At 48.2% G+C, this 16,479-nt stretch overlaps 6 protein-coding genes across 6 annotated transcripts, besides 5 other annotated features; all 6 read left to right on the top strand.

Moving 5' to 3' along the window:
- Window positions 1–32: 32 nt before the first annotated feature.
- Tb10.389.0660 (hypothetical protein, conserved) lies at window positions 33–3,296 on the top strand (the record flags this gene model as incomplete). The annotated part of the gene is made up of 1 exon (XM_818396.1): window positions 33–3,296. The coding sequence occupies one exon, from the start codon at window positions 33–35 to the stop codon at window positions 3,294–3,296; it is 3,264 nt and encodes a 1,087-aa protein (XP_823489.1).
- Window positions 3,297–4,296: 1,000 nt separating this feature from the next.
- Tb10.389.0670 (hypothetical protein, conserved) lies at window positions 4,297–6,381 on the top strand (the record flags this gene model as incomplete). The annotated part of the gene is made up of 1 exon (XM_818395.1): window positions 4,297–6,381. The coding sequence occupies one exon, from the start codon at window positions 4,297–4,299 to the stop codon at window positions 6,379–6,381; it is 2,085 nt and encodes a 694-aa protein (XP_823488.1).
- Window positions 6,382–6,418: 37 nt separating this feature from the next.
- Window positions 6,419–6,448: a microsatellite.
- A 372-nt stretch (window positions 6,449–6,820) lies between these two features.
- On the top strand, window positions 6,821–7,969 carry Tb10.389.0680 (hypothetical protein, conserved; the record flags this gene model as incomplete). The annotated part of the gene is made up of 1 exon (XM_818394.1): window positions 6,821–7,969. The coding sequence occupies one exon, from the start codon at window positions 6,821–6,823 to the stop codon at window positions 7,967–7,969; it is 1,149 nt and encodes a 382-aa protein (XP_823487.1).
- Window positions 7,970–8,216: 247 nt separating this feature from the next.
- Window positions 8,217–8,283: a sequence feature (A-rich).
- A 201-nt stretch (window positions 8,284–8,484) lies between these two features.
- Window positions 8,485–8,504: a microsatellite.
- Window positions 8,505–8,598: 94 nt separating this feature from the next.
- Window positions 8,599–9,513, top strand: Tb10.389.0690 (mitochondrial carrier protein, putative; the record flags this gene model as incomplete). Its single annotated transcript, XM_818393.1, has 1 exon — window positions 8,599–9,513. One exon carries the CDS (start codon window positions 8,599–8,601, stop codon window positions 9,511–9,513), a length of 915 nt encoding a protein of 304 aa, XP_823486.1.
- A 312-nt stretch (window positions 9,514–9,825) lies between these two features.
- Window positions 9,826–9,852: a microsatellite.
- Window positions 9,853–10,182: 330 nt separating this feature from the next.
- Window positions 10,183–10,239: a sequence feature (A-rich).
- An 828-nt stretch (window positions 10,240–11,067) lies between these two features.
- Window positions 11,068–11,988, top strand: Tb10.389.0710 (acetyltransferase, putative; the record flags this gene model as incomplete). The annotated part of the gene is made up of 1 exon (XM_818392.1): window positions 11,068–11,988. The coding sequence occupies one exon, from the start codon at window positions 11,068–11,070 to the stop codon at window positions 11,986–11,988; it is 921 nt and encodes a 306-aa protein (XP_823485.1).
- A 499-nt stretch (window positions 11,989–12,487) lies between these two features.
- Tb10.389.0720 (hypothetical protein, conserved) lies at window positions 12,488–15,529 on the top strand (the record flags this gene model as incomplete). Its single annotated transcript, XM_818391.1, has 1 exon — window positions 12,488–15,529. One exon carries the CDS (start codon window positions 12,488–12,490, stop codon window positions 15,527–15,529), a length of 3,042 nt encoding a protein of 1,013 aa, XP_823484.1.
- Window positions 15,530–16,479: the final 950 nt, after the last annotated feature.

Here is a 16,479-nt window from a genome sequence, read left to right as displayed (position 1 = left end):
TATTCGCTTCTCACTCCCCCTCCCCGGGAGATATGACCGAAGCAACCAATGAGGGTTGTTTGACCCCCTCATGGAATGTGTCCAGTGTGAGAATCGCGTTCGCCAACTTTATGGAAAGCGCCCCTTCGCTCTTAACCACACACGCTTCACCGGCGACGTTGCCTGCCGAGCTGAAAAAAATAGCTGGGAGTCAGTCCTTTCGTGTTTGTCTTCAGAATGGTGATTATGGGCAGTCTTACATAAAAAATGGCGCCCCTTGTCTTATTATGGGTGCAGCACCGCCTGCGGCTTCTACTGACGGCGAGTCAGCGGATTCGAGGAAGGAGTCACGTGGCGACAGCGGTAGGTCTCTGTGGAGTGTTTTTAAGCAACCGGTGAAGATCGATGCCCATTCGTTGATTGTTTTCAAGTGTGTGTGGTTTGCAAATCGCGTGGAGGTGACGGGTGATGGTCCGGTGTTTTTCAACGAGTGTATGTTTGGAGCTGCTGCACAGCGCGTTCACAGAGGTATTTCGTCAACAGAATCGTTTGCGAGTGTGCATGTTTCTGCAACAAATCTGTGCGCCTTCTCTGAATGCGAATTTGTACACAATTGTGGATCGGCAGCTGACGTTGGGGGTTCCGAAATTCCAGTCCTTTTGGGTTCAGGGCGCGCAACACTGAATGTACACAACAGCAGCTTCTTGGGGTCTGGAGTGGCATCCACAGCAATGATGCTTACTGATAATGCTTCGCTTGAGGTCGAAAATGTGAGTGTCAGCCGCTGCAGTGGCCACAGCCTCATCGTAAGCGACACAAGTAGTGCTGTGGTATTCCGCAGTGTCTTCTCACAGAACAGCGGCAGTATTTGGGTTAGAAACCAGGGTAGTCTGGAGATTCGAGACAGCAGTCTCGAGGCGGTTTATGGAGGCAGGAGTAACCTCGTCCTCACAGAAAAGGGGCGCTGCACCTCCCATGGTTGTACCATATCTGCTACGGCAACAAGCGGGTTTTCTTCTGGACGATCCCTCGTCGTGGCTCGTGATAAGGCGCACCTTTCACTCGACACGTGTGAATTGTTTTGGGTAAACGAGAAGGGTCTTCCGGAGGGCCGATGCAAGCTGCCACTCAAGGTGCCCATTTCCGGCCACGATCGTGATCAACTAGACGAGCTTGGCTTATTCCTGGTAATGCTCATGGAATGCAGCGAGGGAACATTCACGCGGTGTTTGCTCCGGCTGCCACTAGTGGAAGAAGAGGGAGGATGGTGCGCAGCAGTTGGTGTTTTGTTGCGGAGCGTCCCTCGTGTTAACACGTTTCCGTTATATGCTGTGCAAAATTCCGTTGTTTATGATCGCGAGTGGGGGAAACGCACACCGACTAAAGGCAAGAGTTCCGCCACAGCTGACTCGCAGTGTATGTGGGGACTTGTACTGCCTTATACGTCCGACTACCGACATGCACCGGACCTTCAGCAACTGAAGTCAATGTGGACTGAAACCAACCATTTTTTTGAAGGAACTGGTGAGCGACTTAAAGATATTGCGCAGGCGGTCACAACCTACGAAGTTTATTGCAGGGCCACCGGAAGATCACCGTCGATGTTCCATGCGGATAATCACGAGAATCTTCCCTCGTTTTCAACTAACTCGTACACAAAGGAAGGTGATTTCTCGATTGTGAATCACCCGTCTCTTGAAAATACTTCTCCGCCTCCTGCTTCGATGGCGGAAAAGAAGCCAGATCAAGAAGAAGGTACAGGAAACAAGCAAGCGCAATCGGAAGACCACCTGAGAAGTAGCGTACGTCGCACTAACGAGGATGGCATCAATAGCAGCAGCACAAGTCTGACCTCCTACGGTGATGATGAAGAGGAAAATAATGACCCAAGTAACCCGCCGACGAGACGTGGAAGCCCCGTGTCGGTGAGGGCTAAACCTAAGAACCCTTCCAACGGAGCAGCTTCTCTTCAGACCGAAGGAAAGAAACACAGTAATATTGTAGATGATGCAGATGTGCGGCAGGATACCGTTTTGAAGGAAAAACACCGACAAGGAAACGAAATGTCCCCCACCGCGAATGGTTTGGTCAGCATGCCTCCCATCTTTGTCCGTGCACCGGAAGAGCCGGCCGCAAAAGGTCACAGCGTGTCCGTGGCAAATGGTCAACAGAATAGCGATCGCCAGAGTGGTACGCGGGGCAGTTTGCAAATAACCAATCTTCGCAGCTTAGAGAAGCGGGAAAGCGGCCGAAAAGGTGAGAGAAGTCCGAACTTTCTTGACGGAGGATCAGCCCCTTCTGTTCCACGGACGCGCAACAACCCTGTAAGTAAGAAAAGGTATAAGCAATTCAACGGCGAGAAGGATATTTCCATGCATTCGGATGGCCTTCTGCTGACTTGCTTCACCCCGTGTTCGGCATCGCCACCGCGCCGAGCATCATCTTCAGTAGGCATAGGCGAACTATGCACTCATAAGTACTACAACAATGTCAGCAGTGCGTCAGACATGAAGCCATGGGATGTGAGGACGGCCCGAGAGATGGCGGGTAGAGGTTTTGAGTTGGGGAAGAATGGAACTTATAGCAAAGTGTCGAAGGGGCAGGCTGAAAGTGTTTGGGACGAAGAGGAAAACTTCAACTATGCCAACGGATTGTCGTATGCGTCCACTGACAAAGATTCCTCGTCAGTGTCTAGAAGTAGGCGATATAATGCAACAGGATCTTACAACGGAAAGACATACAAGAGTTTCACGAGTGCCCGTGGGGGCCTTGGTTTTCATGTGCGACGTGTCCAAAGTGGTCATGCTGATGATGCAACCGCTAGGTTGTATGATGAGTTCTTACGCAAGTGGAAAACGACGCAACACTTTAGTGAGTTATTAGATGAGTTGCGGAATGATCAACGAAGGCGTGAGCGGCTTTCACGGGAGGCGATGGAGAGACAGGCGGAACGACTCCATTCAATGGGTTTGCAAACGCGGTGCGAGCGTCATTCCCCACAGGTGGCCGGATCTGGCCGCAATTATGCCTTGCAGAGAAGAAATGAACAGAGGTTGCGTACGAACGACGACACCACGAACGACAGCACGGCGGGACTGTGCACACCAGAGAGCGTCAGGCGTCCAGCACACGCCAATACAACTGTTAACAGTGAAGTAGTGAAGAGAAGAGCCGAGAACGGCGGTGAAAGTAGCTGTGGAGGCAAAAGTCCTTCTGAAACAGTCACAGCATCCGACAAAACACCTGAGACAAAACAGGCTCGCAAGGGGAAGAAGCGAGGGCATACGAAGCGGAAGCGTAGAAAACAAAAACACTAATTTTTAATTTTTCCCCTTTCGTTATTGCACGCATATAGGGGATGGTTAAGGGTACAATGCTAATGGAGAGGAGGGAAGGGCATGTGTAACTGCGTGCTCACACCTGACTATGTGTATAACAAGGATGTGTTTAAGGGACGTGATATGATAAAAGGTTGTTGAAGACTCTACAGTGTGAGCGGTACGGCTGAGTACATATTGGAGTGGGTGCAACTGTACACTGTCGTGTTGTCCTCCTCCTTTTTTTTTAATTTTTACTTATTCCCTTCTTGCTTTACCTTTCTGTATGTTGGTTGGGCAGGGTGGTTGTGTCATGAGTACATGCTGTCCTATGGTGCATTGCGGCCCAAGTGAAGTTGTGCTCGAGTTCCTGCTGCCATGCCCTTCAACATCCATCGGGTGCGGTGACAGCCTTTGAGGGTTGGCGTTTTGATGTTCAACTGGGAGGAATAAAATTTAGGGTGTACGCAAGTAGGGCTGCCACTCTCAGCCCCACCCATTTTGCAGATCCTGTCTTGGGTTTGGTTTGTTTCTCCCCTCTTTTCCCCACCTTCGTCTTTTCAATGGTACAGTAGTTGACGCTGATATGGCGGGCGCCAATGATGTTTGTGCTAGTGCGATGTGAGTTTTGGCGGCACGGTTGTGGGGGTTGAAGGGGATTCTTTCAACCCCAGAGATATATTCGTGTATGTGTAATTATCTTTTCTTACTGCTTTGTTTTGCTCTTTATTTCCACCGCCCTCTCCTTCATTCATCAAGAGACTGGTGTGTAGCCCCCGCTGCGTCTGGGTTGCATTTTGCCTTCAAAGGGAGACGGTCTTGTGCTATGGTCCGTTCGTTGGTCATCACTACGAAAATATTCTCTTTCCTGTGCCGTTGTACGCACGATGCTATCACATTTCCCCTGGTGCTGTAGAAACTGTTCCTTTTGTGTATCTCTCCTCTCATCCTCTCTCTTTACGTGACTGGGATAGGTGACGAAGTGCAAAGAACACGAACCATGCCACTAGAAACAGTTAATTTTATGAATAAGAACACGAAGGATGGGGAAACATTTACCCCCACACCTGAGGAGATTCAAACAATCAGAAAAAAAATGGATGACCCGAAGTTCTTGAAGCTGTTTCAAGAATACATGAAGTCCATGGAAGACCCCGAAACCCGCCGCGAAGAAGAGGCCTATCTTGAACAAGTTGAGCGGGAGGCAAGGGAAGGAGGGGATTATAGCTTTGACTTTGTCTTTCCGCGTCCGGGTTTCGTTGTGGAGCTTTTGGAAGCAAAAACATCCTATCGTGTGAAAGCCACTTCGTCAGTGGCAGCGCAGGCAAAAAAGCATGCGAACACGCCCGTATACATTAATATGTGTAGCAGTGAGAAGATTGACCCCTTCCGTGAGGAAACTACAGGTGATCGCAATAGTAGTAATTGGTTCGTCCCGGTTTCTATCTCGAAACCACGAACAGAGTTGTTCAGTGAGGAACCAAATCGGAATGCGGGTGAGGAAGGGCAAGAGGTCGAGAGTTGTGGCCCGGATGCTGTGGTTGTCTATGATGCGGTGTTTCACCCACACACGTTGCAGTTGGCAGATCGAAGCGACCGTTTTTGTTGCTTTCTGGTGAACATTGCCGTTGAGCATATCAACACAGGTTACGGAGATAACCACGGTTTTCAATTTCGTCGGTTGTCCAGTGACGTCGCGTCAGTGGGGAGCCTGCAAAACCAAACGGTCAGGCGGGAGAAGGGCAAATCACCTTTTGAACTAGCGGCAAATGAACCAGTGTTGAAACGGCCAACGCAAAAGCTCCCCCAACCACTGGAGGTCGCGGAGGAAAAGTCGGGCAGAGGTTCCTCATCGGAGAAGGGGATCGCCGGTAGCGTCGGATGTCGAAGCGATGGGAATAAGGGAAAGGATAAAAAAGTAATTAGTGAAGAAGCCAAAGGAAGTTCCACCAGGAGAGGAACACCTGAAGAGGAGAACATGCCGCAGTACACCATTGCCCATCGTGGTCACATTGACCTCTCTGATACGTGGGGATGGAAGATTGTGGACCGCCGCATCGGCGTTCCCGAGGCTCTCGTTGTGAAAATGGAATTTGTGGGTTTGCAGTCCTCCTCTGCACTCGATGTGGAGGTGGAGGGCATGTACGTGAAAATTGCTCGTAGTAACCTGCACAATTACCACGGTTCCCTGCTACTACCCTTCACGGTTGAACCGACACCACTCGAGGCGAAATTTGAACGGAAGCGCAGCACGCTGACGTTGGTGTTACGGGTTGTGCCACCAGCTCCTACGGGAGTGAGCGCAGCGGATATGCGGCAGCAATTGATGGGGAGTTGTACTGCTGATGCCCCCATGGACGCCGACGCCGGAGGAGAGCAGGTGCTCAATGATCATCATACCGACGGGAAGAAGGCAGACACCGCAACCGTCGATGATGATGCAAATCCTACTACAGAAAGTGAAGACGTTCACACCGGCACGGCGGTTCCAAATTCAATGGAGAAGAATGTGGAAAGGAGGGAGGAAGACGTCTCTACACCACAGTTTTCCACAATGTCTGATCAGGAGCGCGTGCGGCAGGTGATGGAGAAGGTTCAGGCCGCACGACGAGAGCGGGAGCGGGTAGAGAGAGAAGAGATAGAGAAGAAAAGTGGTGAGAACAGAAAGGATACAAACACCGATACCACTGTCACAGAAGGTTGTGCATTGGGTAACGGTGCGGTAGTCGATAGCAGTATTGATCACAACCACACCCCGGTTGAAGCGGCAACGGTAATGCCAGCTGCTACCGCCGCGGTTCCTCCTTCAGACGGTCCTTCGGATGAGCGGAGGAAGGAAGAGGAGCTGGAAACTTTGCGGCGAAGACAGGACGCATGGCGTCAGGGCGTACAGCAGCGCTTGGATATGACGGAGGAGGAGGAGCGTCAAGAGGCACAGCGCGTTGAGCGTGAAGCACAGCGAGAAGCCGAGCGGCTGAAGCGGCGTGCTAACGCAGCGAAACTGCAGGAAGCGGCTGAAGCGAAACTTCGTGAGTGCATGAATGAGGTTCCTTTGAGCAACAAACATATTTTTACCATAGATTAGAATTATTACACAAGGTGCTGTGGCCGCGAACATTTTGATATATATATATATATATATATATATATATCCACCCCCTCTCCCAGTCGCTCATGTTTCCGTGTGGCATCGAACTTGCTTTTTTCTTCCTTTTTTGTCTCTCTCCAAGGGCGCCTCCCAAAAGGTTTTCTGTAAGTGAAGGAACATAGTGATAACTAGCTACAACCGAATTTCATTCATAAATTGTTGAGAGAAATACAAGCATTCATACAACCACACAAGTTCGCGTATTGCCAGGGAGATATATAAGGAAAACAGGGATTCATAAAAGGGTATTTATCATTCCGCTTATACGTGACTACTGCGCGCTGTTAATACACAAGACTTCAGTATACAACATCAAAATTTGGTTGTTCTTTTATATTTTTCTCATATACTTTGTTGACGTAATTCCAGGGGGGCAATGTACTGTCACGCTGGCGTTCCATCCACATCCCCTTCACCAACAGATTTCTCGGAGGTCCACAAGATTCTCTGTGGGCACATAAAGCAGGGCAACAACTTCTCAGTTGCGGCCGCCGTCGCGCTTGAACCTCTCCACGGCAGTTCGGAGTTTTGGCGTACGTGCGGATACCGAAGTGGAATCGTCTCCGCATTATTAGCCTCTTCTTTGGGTGTCCAGAGGGAGACGGACCAGTTGTCACACCTTGAACCGATGACTGTGGCTGATGTGTATGCGATGTTAAGGCACGTTGTTGACGAAAACGCTCATCTTCGACAGATCATTGCGCGACTTGAATCTGGTGAGTGTGACCCCGATGACGGTAGTGGAGGAATCACCTCGTCTACGGAGCGCCTTCGCTCACTTATTAGTGAAGGCTACGACGCGTTGACTGGACGCTCTTCCCCTTGCATGGGAGAGTATGATTGTGGTCAAACACCAGGGAAATGGAAAACTTGTTCAAACGGTGCCGCTGGTACGAAAAGGCGGCGTGATTCTCCTGAAGTAACGGAGTGGGCCTATGTGCGACCGGAAAGTCCAGTGCCAGCGAGTGAGACGTTGAGTCCCGCTGCCAATTCCGGTGATGACACTGTTGACGAAGCTGAACAAAATAATGCCTTGGACGTCTTGGAACAACTGCCCGCACTGCCGGGCACCACCCGCACAGTGTCATCTTTCGATGCTGTTGGTGAAATGGTCAACCGTGGAGCTGGAGGACCGTCACTACACCCTACTAATCCGAGTGAGTTTCGTGTGGGGTCTGAAAGGGGCTCTACTATCGAAACACACTCTAGCAGTGAGGTAAGCAACTTTGCTAATGTGGGCGTTGGGACATCATCCGGCAAGCAAAAACGGTATAAATTTAGCGCATCGGAAGATGAAGCTATCATAAAAGGTTTGGCACGCTTCACGAAGGGACAGCAGAGGTTTCAACAAATTTACTACGCCTACCGCTCCGTGTGGCACCCTGCAAGAACTGTCAGTCAACTGTATGATCATTGGCGTGGGACGCTGCGCTATAAGGTTATACAACAACAAGGATACAGGGGAAAGAACAGCGTCGCCGCACGCTCTCCCGAGAAAGCCTCCAATATGGAGAATAACGAGTGAATGAGTTTGTTGAAACATTGAGGAACTTGGGTAAAGGTAGAGTCTTCACTGTGCTAGCGTGTCGTACTCTGTTGTCTGTTTGACACTATAGGATCAAAGGAGTCAACCCATTCGCGACCTTTGACCGAAGTAACTGCCGTTACAAAAAAAAAAAAATAACAAAAAGAGGTAAAAATTGTATTCAATTGTGCGCAATGTCGGCAGCAGCAAGACGACAACCGGAAGACAATACACAGTATATAAAGTGTTTCTTTTTTTTTTTTTCTTTCCCCCCTTTTTCTTTTTTTTAGATAATTTTCTTCTTTTTTTTTTTTCCTTCCCTTCCCTTCAAGCAATTTAACGCTGTGCGTGCAACTCAACGTCTGTAGACGTGCATTGTACAAGTGATTTGCCTTTCGTTTTCTTATTCACTTATTTTTGTATTTCTGTGGTACCATCTTACATATGTCAAGTATCCTTTGTTGACGCCTCTGGTGTGATGAGATCCGTGTAATTTCCGACTTTTTCTTCGCCTGCAAAACAAAACAAAACAAAAGGGACCCCCTAAAAAAAAAAAAAACAGCAAGAAAGTAACAATACATTTTAATACATCTACTCGAGGATCGAACGACAGGAAGAAAAAAAAAGAAATGTCGAAAGAGACAAAGGCGCCCGCGAATGCGCCCCTTCCTAAGGTCTACACGATCGGGATTGCTGGTTTTTCCGGCATGTTTGCATGGTTGTTCACGCACCCTTATGAAATGTGGAAGAATACGGTGATGACTGCACCCAAAGGTACCTCACAGAAGGAATGTTTGGTTAAGGTGTGGGAACGTGGACCATTCAGGGGTTTGTCTACGGGAATCCTCCGCCAGGCCGTGTACGCTCCTGCAAGACTTGGGTGTTATCCCATATTTCGTGATGCCATCATGTCTCTGAAGGGTGACGCCGACGGCATGCCAACAGTTGCCGAGCGTGCACTTGCTGGCGCCCTGGCTGGTGTCTTTTCCAGTATCCTCACTTCCCCAGTGGAGGTTTGTCTCGTTCTGCAAATGACCGGTGCATCGAAGCAGTCGTTGACGCGTGCGGCGATTACCGTATACTCAACTAACGGAATCACGGGATATTGGCGTGGTGTCAGTGCCCTTGCTTCTCGTGCAGCACTGGTGGGCGTTGCCCAAGTCGCTGTGCATGATCAAGTCCTTTCCGCGTTGCGGCGTCGTAATGTTTCCTACTCTCAATTGCACGGAACCCAACCATACGGAGACAACATTGTCGTCAATGCAGCGAGCATCCTTACAGCATTGTTTTATTCCGTTATCACGATGCCAGTTGAATTCGCACGTGTACGTATGTCCGCTGATACCACCAAAGCAAAGTATAAGAGTGTGACTCAGACGATAGGACGAGTCGTTCGTGAGGAGGGGGCATTGGCGGTGTACGACTCCTTCGCGCCGTACTTTTTCCGCTGTGCGACACACACAGTGGTGTGCTTCTTCACAATTGAATACATCACAAGAAAGGTGAAGGGGTGGCGTGCCGCCAAGCTTCAGGCAAAGCAGTAGTGTCTCATTAAGTCCCCTTTACTTATTGTAATAGTGTGAATAAATCACTGCGTCACGTTATGTTAGAAACATGAAGCGGCGACATGTATGAGTGTCTGTGTGTGTATGTTCTGATTTCCTTTTTTTTTCTAAGTACTGGAGGAGCGAATAAGTGAAGGGGACAATCTGTACGAGATGTTGCCGTTTTTGGCAGCTTTTTTTTTTTGCTTCGTTTTTTTTTACTGTTGTTTTTCGAAATCGATTACTTTGTGTTCGAATATCCTCACACGACGAGACAAGAGCTGATGATAACTCCGCTTTTTAGTAATGCCTTGTGTGTGTGTGTGTGTGTGTGTGTGTACTGGGCTTTGAAGATGAAAAAGAGACAAAGCGACAAGAGACCAAATTGTGGTTCAGCTGTGACTCTTCTGACACTTTCTTTTGTTTTGTACTTGATCGCTTATCTTTTTTTTTTTTGGAGAGTTTCTTCCTCTGTTTTTCTCACTTTGACTTCATATATACGTATATATATATATGTGTGTGTTTGTGTGTACGTGTTTAAACACCATGATAATGGTTCCGCTCCTGGTAACTTTTCAACTTAACGCTCGGACGGGGGAGGGGGAAATTTGAGGTTATGTGATGAATACGGGTGGATGAGATACGAAAAGATTATTTACATGGGCGTCATTTTTTTTTTCTCCTAATCTTATCTTTTTTTAAATTCATTTTATTCTTTTTTTTTTTCAGGGAGGGGATGAGGTGATGTGCCCATTTGTGAACGAATTAATTTAACTATAGAAGGTATAGGATCAGGAGCGTACGGAGACGGGAAAGAAGAGTTGCCGCAAACCTTCTTGCATCCACGATCTGAAAAAGAAAAAAAACTGTAAAAAAAAAAAAGGAAAATGTGGTGAAGACAACGGAATAAATAAACCAACTACAAAGGAAATTATATACGAGGCAACTCTCTACATATGATCACTTTTCAGTGGAATAACAAAAAAAGAGAAGTGAAGGGGCGTTTAATAGGAAGGAATAAGCGAATGTGTGTGTGTAAAGGCGAAGAGTGGTTGTTGTTGTATTGTTGTCCTCTCCCTTTCTTGTTTCTTTTTCTTTAGTTATCGGTAGGCTAATTGAGCGCTCATATGTATATGCTAATTGTTACATAGATTGTAATGGTGAAAAATAAGCACATGGTTTGTTTAACACAATTTCTTATATCTTTTTTATCTTCTTTTTTTTTTAAAAAAAAAACATACAACGACATTACTGGTGAGTTAAGCCATGAAATCATGTGCTTCCGGTTAGGAGATAAAGAGAGGATGCTAGTTGGTGGAGTTCCCGCACCTTTGCTTTGGGTGTAGAAACCTGCCGTTATTTCCTTTAGTCATTTCAAGCCTGGACTGCCACGTTATTAATTTCTTTATCTTGTAGTGCTTTCCGCTATCCTCATTCTCTTTTTTATTCATCCATGAGGTGTAAATGAGCGCAGTGGAGCTTGTTGCACTCCCGAGTCGTAATGGGGGAAGACCATTAACAGTGCATCTTAGCTGGGGAATTGCAGAGAGCGACATGGAAAGCATACAGGCGCTCCACGCCATATCTTTCCCTGTCGAATATCCGGACGATTACTACAATTGGCTGCGCTCAGGATCGTCTGTGGCTATTGTTGCGCATGTATCTCATAGAGATGTCGTCATGGATCCCCATGACACGCATAGTGGAGTGGAAACAGAATTGTCTACGGAAGCTGGGGTTGTTGAACCCCCTTTGGTATACTCCTGTCTGGCTGGTTTCTGTATTGGTCAACTCGGCCATAAACGGTACGAAGACGGCCAGTTGGAGCCATCACCGACGGGCTATTTGATGTCGTTTGCCGTGGATCCAAGACTCCGCCGTCGCGGTGTTGGGGAACTTTTACTGACACGATTTTTAACATACATGTTCTTCAATATTCCTGTGCCGCCTCTCATTCGGGCAGGAAATGGTGGTCTCTCCTTTGGCAAAGCGCTCGCTCCGGTGCTGAAAAGTTTTTTTACAGCTGTTTCAAGTTTTTTGCAGCAGCGTCTTGGAATAGAAAGCCATAGTGAGCAGCTGAATAACCCTCCAAGGGACCCCAAAACACTCCCTGACAGACCGATCGATTCCGGCCACTCGAACCTTCGCTGCGGTGTGGCGGAAGTCTGGTTACATTGCTTGGCATCAGATGAAGCGTTGTTGCGTTTTTATTCTTCAAGAGGTTTTATGCGGGTACGTGTGATACGTGGCTTTTATATGTTTGATGCCAGACTGCACGATGGCATGCTCTTGGTTATTAGGCGTGGCGACTTTAGCAGTCTAGGTAATGCTGTGCTTCAACATGGAGTCTGTCGGTATAAACAGGCAAGCACAGGTTCGGTTGGGTTGCGCACGGATTTGACGGACGGCGGCGAAATTGTGGGACTTGATGAGGACCTTGCGCGCGTTGCTGATATTGAGTTATTCAGAAGTTAAACTCACGTCGTTAGTCGCGACCGTGAAGGCTTTAATTTATTAACCGCCATCAATGTGACTTATGGTATCTTGAATAATGTTGTACTTTCCGCTGAAATATACGTCTGTTTACCATTGCTGGGTTCTGATCATGTGTTTCGTACGATTGTAGGGTGATGTGGGTTCAGGTGGCCATCTCCGTAGTTAGTTTCATTATTAAAAATGGAGGGAGAGGTAAAAGCAAGAAAACATGTGGAAACTGCTGAAATCCGGCCTCGTGCGTGAAGAGGGGGGATTGCATTGTTGCAATTATTGTGTCATTAATGTCTCACTCACTAAATTTTTTTTGTGCGTAGTGGACACGTAATACTGCCGTTCACACTTCCGTGTCATTCTGTCTTTCTGATATTACACCGCTGGTGTTAATGCCTCTCTCTTCCTTTCAATTGGTTAAAACTGCGTGTCGAATTATTTCTGGCATCTTTTCCGCGAAGCACCACCAGAAAACAGCTTTGTTACAATGGGAGCCAAACCAGAATCTTTGGATGAAAGGTTGCAATCAATCCAGGCAAAGCTGGATCTGATGCATTCCGACATCAAGAAGCTTGCGCCTTGTGTCACTGCAGATGGGCGTGAGGGTCGTTTGGCATCCGAAACTGCAGTCAGCCCATCAGCCTCGGCCATGGCGATTGGACGAGGGGCTCGCTTCAACGTTCAGCGACCCACTTTAGATCCAGGTGCAACCGCCACCGCAGCCAACTCCAGCTTTCTTCCGCCACTTGCGGGATCGACAGCGGCCGGCGCCACCGCTACCGGTGCTCACTCCAAAAAGGTGGTGCTAACTGCTGCTAAATCTCCTGAGCATACCGATGCTCTGAACAACCGCCGTAAAGCCCAGGCCGCGAAGCAAAAACTGCAGGAATTCTTAAAGCCGATGTTAACACAACCTGATTCGAACGACGTAAACGAGTTGGCCAATGCGCCATGCGCTTGGTTACTCAGCATTGCACTTGCGTGCAGCTATGTATCCGGTGAGAAGATAACAATCGAAGACATCCTTCGCCAAAACCGTTTGGCAATGCACTACGTATCCTTTCCGTCTGTTACACTCGCTGAACTATTTGATGTGACGAATGAGTTCGTAGAAGGTCATCCGGCAATGCTGAGGACCAAGACTCGCTGTGAGGTGGTTACATTTGACACGGAAGCAGTAGATGAGTCGTGTGATGGGATGGGTGCGGAGGAACAAGCCACCATCCGAACTTTGTCCCAGTTTCGCAAGGAGCTGTCTCAAAATGAGGAAAACCCAATGTATATAATAAACTTTGATCCTTACTTGATTGAACAACACGAAATAAGGATGCGCCTGAACTACACTGAGAACCCCGATGGCGAGGGTTTACCAGACCCAATAAAACCACGTTGGTCGGCCAAGAACCAAGGCACCTTTGCCCTGATTACTGATTTCAGGCCTGCCCTGCACTCTGTTAGTTTCGGGGTGCCACTTTTGTTGGAGGATGGCCGTATTGTTGTTGAGGAGCATGGCGTTCCTCTACAAACGCTCTACAATGCGTTGTGCGTGAAGGACGGATACTGCAATCGATCCCGTGGATTCGTTCGCGTCTTTGTGAGCGAACGACACATGGAAAAAGTACCTTCCATATTCCCGCTGGGCATGCTCGATGGTTCCCTCAGTGGCGGGTTATTAATGACTGCGGTTGACGCCTCCATCGCACCACACATAGTTGGCCTCGCATTAATGCACCACCTTGTCTCATGCACTCTTCTGAACCAAGGAAAACACCGGGAAAGTGGCGTTGGTAGCGCACTAGACCGCGGTAAACTGCGTGGTATTCCCGTTACAAAATTGTGCCAGGTACTCAACCTTGACATTGCCACCATTGTTGGTAACAGCACCAAGGTTTCTGTTTGCAGGGCCTTTAGCTGGTACAGGGTGTTTCTTAAGAAGTTGAACCTCGCCGACGCTGTTGCACTTGGTGTTGTGCTCATTAACCGTCGTGGGGATGCTGCAGATGGACCAGTAAACATCACAGATGACACTTTCATGGCACATATTGATCTCGTTGTGAAAACCAAAAGTGTTATGCTTATTGGCTTTAATGTTAACATTGCATTGAATGTCATGGTGGACCAACGTGCCGAACCTTGTCACTTTGCCATTGTTATTGGCTTCGATGCAGAGCAGGGGGTCGTTCGGCTCGCTGACGTCAGTGTGAAGAAGTACCGTAAGACATGGAACGTGCCACTTCCCCGGCTGTATTCTGCCGTGATTGGGTACGGTTATATATTGGCTGCCAAGTCGCCAGACACTATTTCCAAACTCAGCGCCCAACAGTTCGAGGATTCCATTTTGAGTGATGCTCGGTACTCACTTCCACCCACAATGCGACTCCTTCGTTTTGAATATCCGAAAAAGAATTATGTTGTGACAATCCTTGCTGAAGCTTTAGATACTCTCGGCTTCGATGCAAACGTGGAAACTGTGGCTAACCTCAGTGGATTCCATACTTCTTTCATGTTGTCCGCACATTTGCCATTGGAAAGTGCAGCGACTGTCGCGAGGAACTACTCCCACAATCATCTGGGGGACAAGGTGAGTGTCTTCACGACACACATGGACAAGGACGTTAAGCACTCCACTCCTGAAGCACTTGTTGGCCAAATTCTCTCTGCGTTAGAGGCCCCCAAGGAACGTTGCCTCATTGTGAACTTCGACCCCGCTGTTATACAAGCCAATAGAGAGGTATGGAATGGAGGTTCTGGGGGACCGTACGCCATTGTTCTGAGCTACGACAAAGAGCGCGCTGTTGTCACGCTTAGTGACGCAAACCACGAGGCGTTTCTTCGTGCTTGGGTCTGCCCACTGAACGTACTTTTCGATGCCTTGGCTGCCGTGGATTCAATATCGCTGCGCGCCCGTGGCACGCTCCTGCTCACTACGGCCAGGCAGGGCGACAACTACGTTGGAACGTACGGCTATGACATGTCCCACTCAATTGTGCACCATCCCTTTAAGCCGAGTGTTTGGCCAGCCTTTCATTGCTTGGCCCTCGTTGCTTCCGAGATGTGCGGTGGTGATGGCTCCACTTCCGTAAGTGGCACTGGGCAGTACTCCTCTGAGGACTTCCTGTACACTAAAACGACATTCTCTGTTCCGGACACAGCCGTCGCGAGCCGCCTTGACAGCAAAGAGATTGTTGACTTTGCAAACACGGCGTTCGAGCGGCTTCTCATTCCATTGGAAGCATCAGTAGTGGACTTTGCGGCAGCTGGAACCTTCTTCGAAGCATGCCGCGATGCCATGGTGAACAACAAACCAATCACTATGACCTTACTGGGGTATGACACGCAACCGATTCATGGCATTCCGGGATTCTCCGTTGGTGTGGTGAATCGCGTGAGGGACGCTGGGCCGAACAGTACCGTGCAAGTGGTGGATGGTAACGGATGTACGCTGGGATCCGTGTGGGACCGCAAAGCGGATGAACTGCGCAAAGCAGTAACGGCGATGGTGCGCATCAAACGAAAGGTAACCAAGTAACTGTGAAACCAACTGGACTGTGAGCCTCCTTACGAAATAGATACAGAAGGAAGCACACAAACAAATGGATTAATTGATACGGGATGATGGCGTCATTGCCGCGCTATGTAATACATGTACTTCAGGACCTGTTATTGAACTGCGGTGGTGGAAATGATGTATTAAACTGAAATAAAAGGTTGCCCAAGAGGGAAAAAAGCAAAATATGTAAAAGGTAGGGAGAGGGGGAGAACAGAAAAAGAGAAAGAAAGCAGAAGAATTAATTAATGGGGAACCGATATACCACTAATGGCAGTAGTTGGATGTATTTTGTGATTTGCAGACCTGATTGGAGTGCGTGGAATAATAGATGAAGGGTCATGTTCCGTCTCGTCGGTCTCGTTTGCCCCTTACCACTATTTCATACTTTTGTTTCGGTGTATATATGGAGGGGGGGGCGGGGTCATTGTTTAATATTTTGAATGATTTTTAATGGTGTTTTGTTTTTCATAATTTCATTCTGTTTTTTTTTTCTGGGGGAGGGGACTCTGCACGTTTGGTGTGCATCTCTGCAAACGCAACAAATTGCAAACTTGAGCACTGACTTAAGGATCACAGAAATAAGTGTACAGGCAATGATTCAGCGGCACCACAACATCAGAGATATGTGAAGGGGTAGTAAAGAAAGCGAGAAAGGGGGGGGAGGAGGAAATACGCACAGTCAGGCGGTATAACCTAAGATAAGTGGCGAATTTCCGTGACATACATTTGTATATAAATATATGCTCCGGGATCTGGTGGTTCTGCACAGTTTGTTAGACCAATGTATGATAAATTGCGAGCATTCGGGCTGTTATTTCACATTAAGTATTTGTATATGTGTGTATCTGTACAAAAGGAAGGGGCTGTTTCCTTTGAATGGCATTCTTTTCCTTTAGCCTTCCCTTCCCCCCTATGATATACTTGATTCC

Source organism: Trypanosoma brucei, chromosome 10, assembly GCF_000002445.2.
Source record: "Trypanosoma brucei brucei TREU927 chromosome 10, whole genome shotgun sequence".
Lineage (NCBI taxonomy): Eukaryota > Euglenozoa > Kinetoplastea > Trypanosomatida > Trypanosomatidae > Trypanosoma > Trypanosoma brucei.
This window is presented reverse-complemented; position numbering and strand designations above follow the sequence as displayed.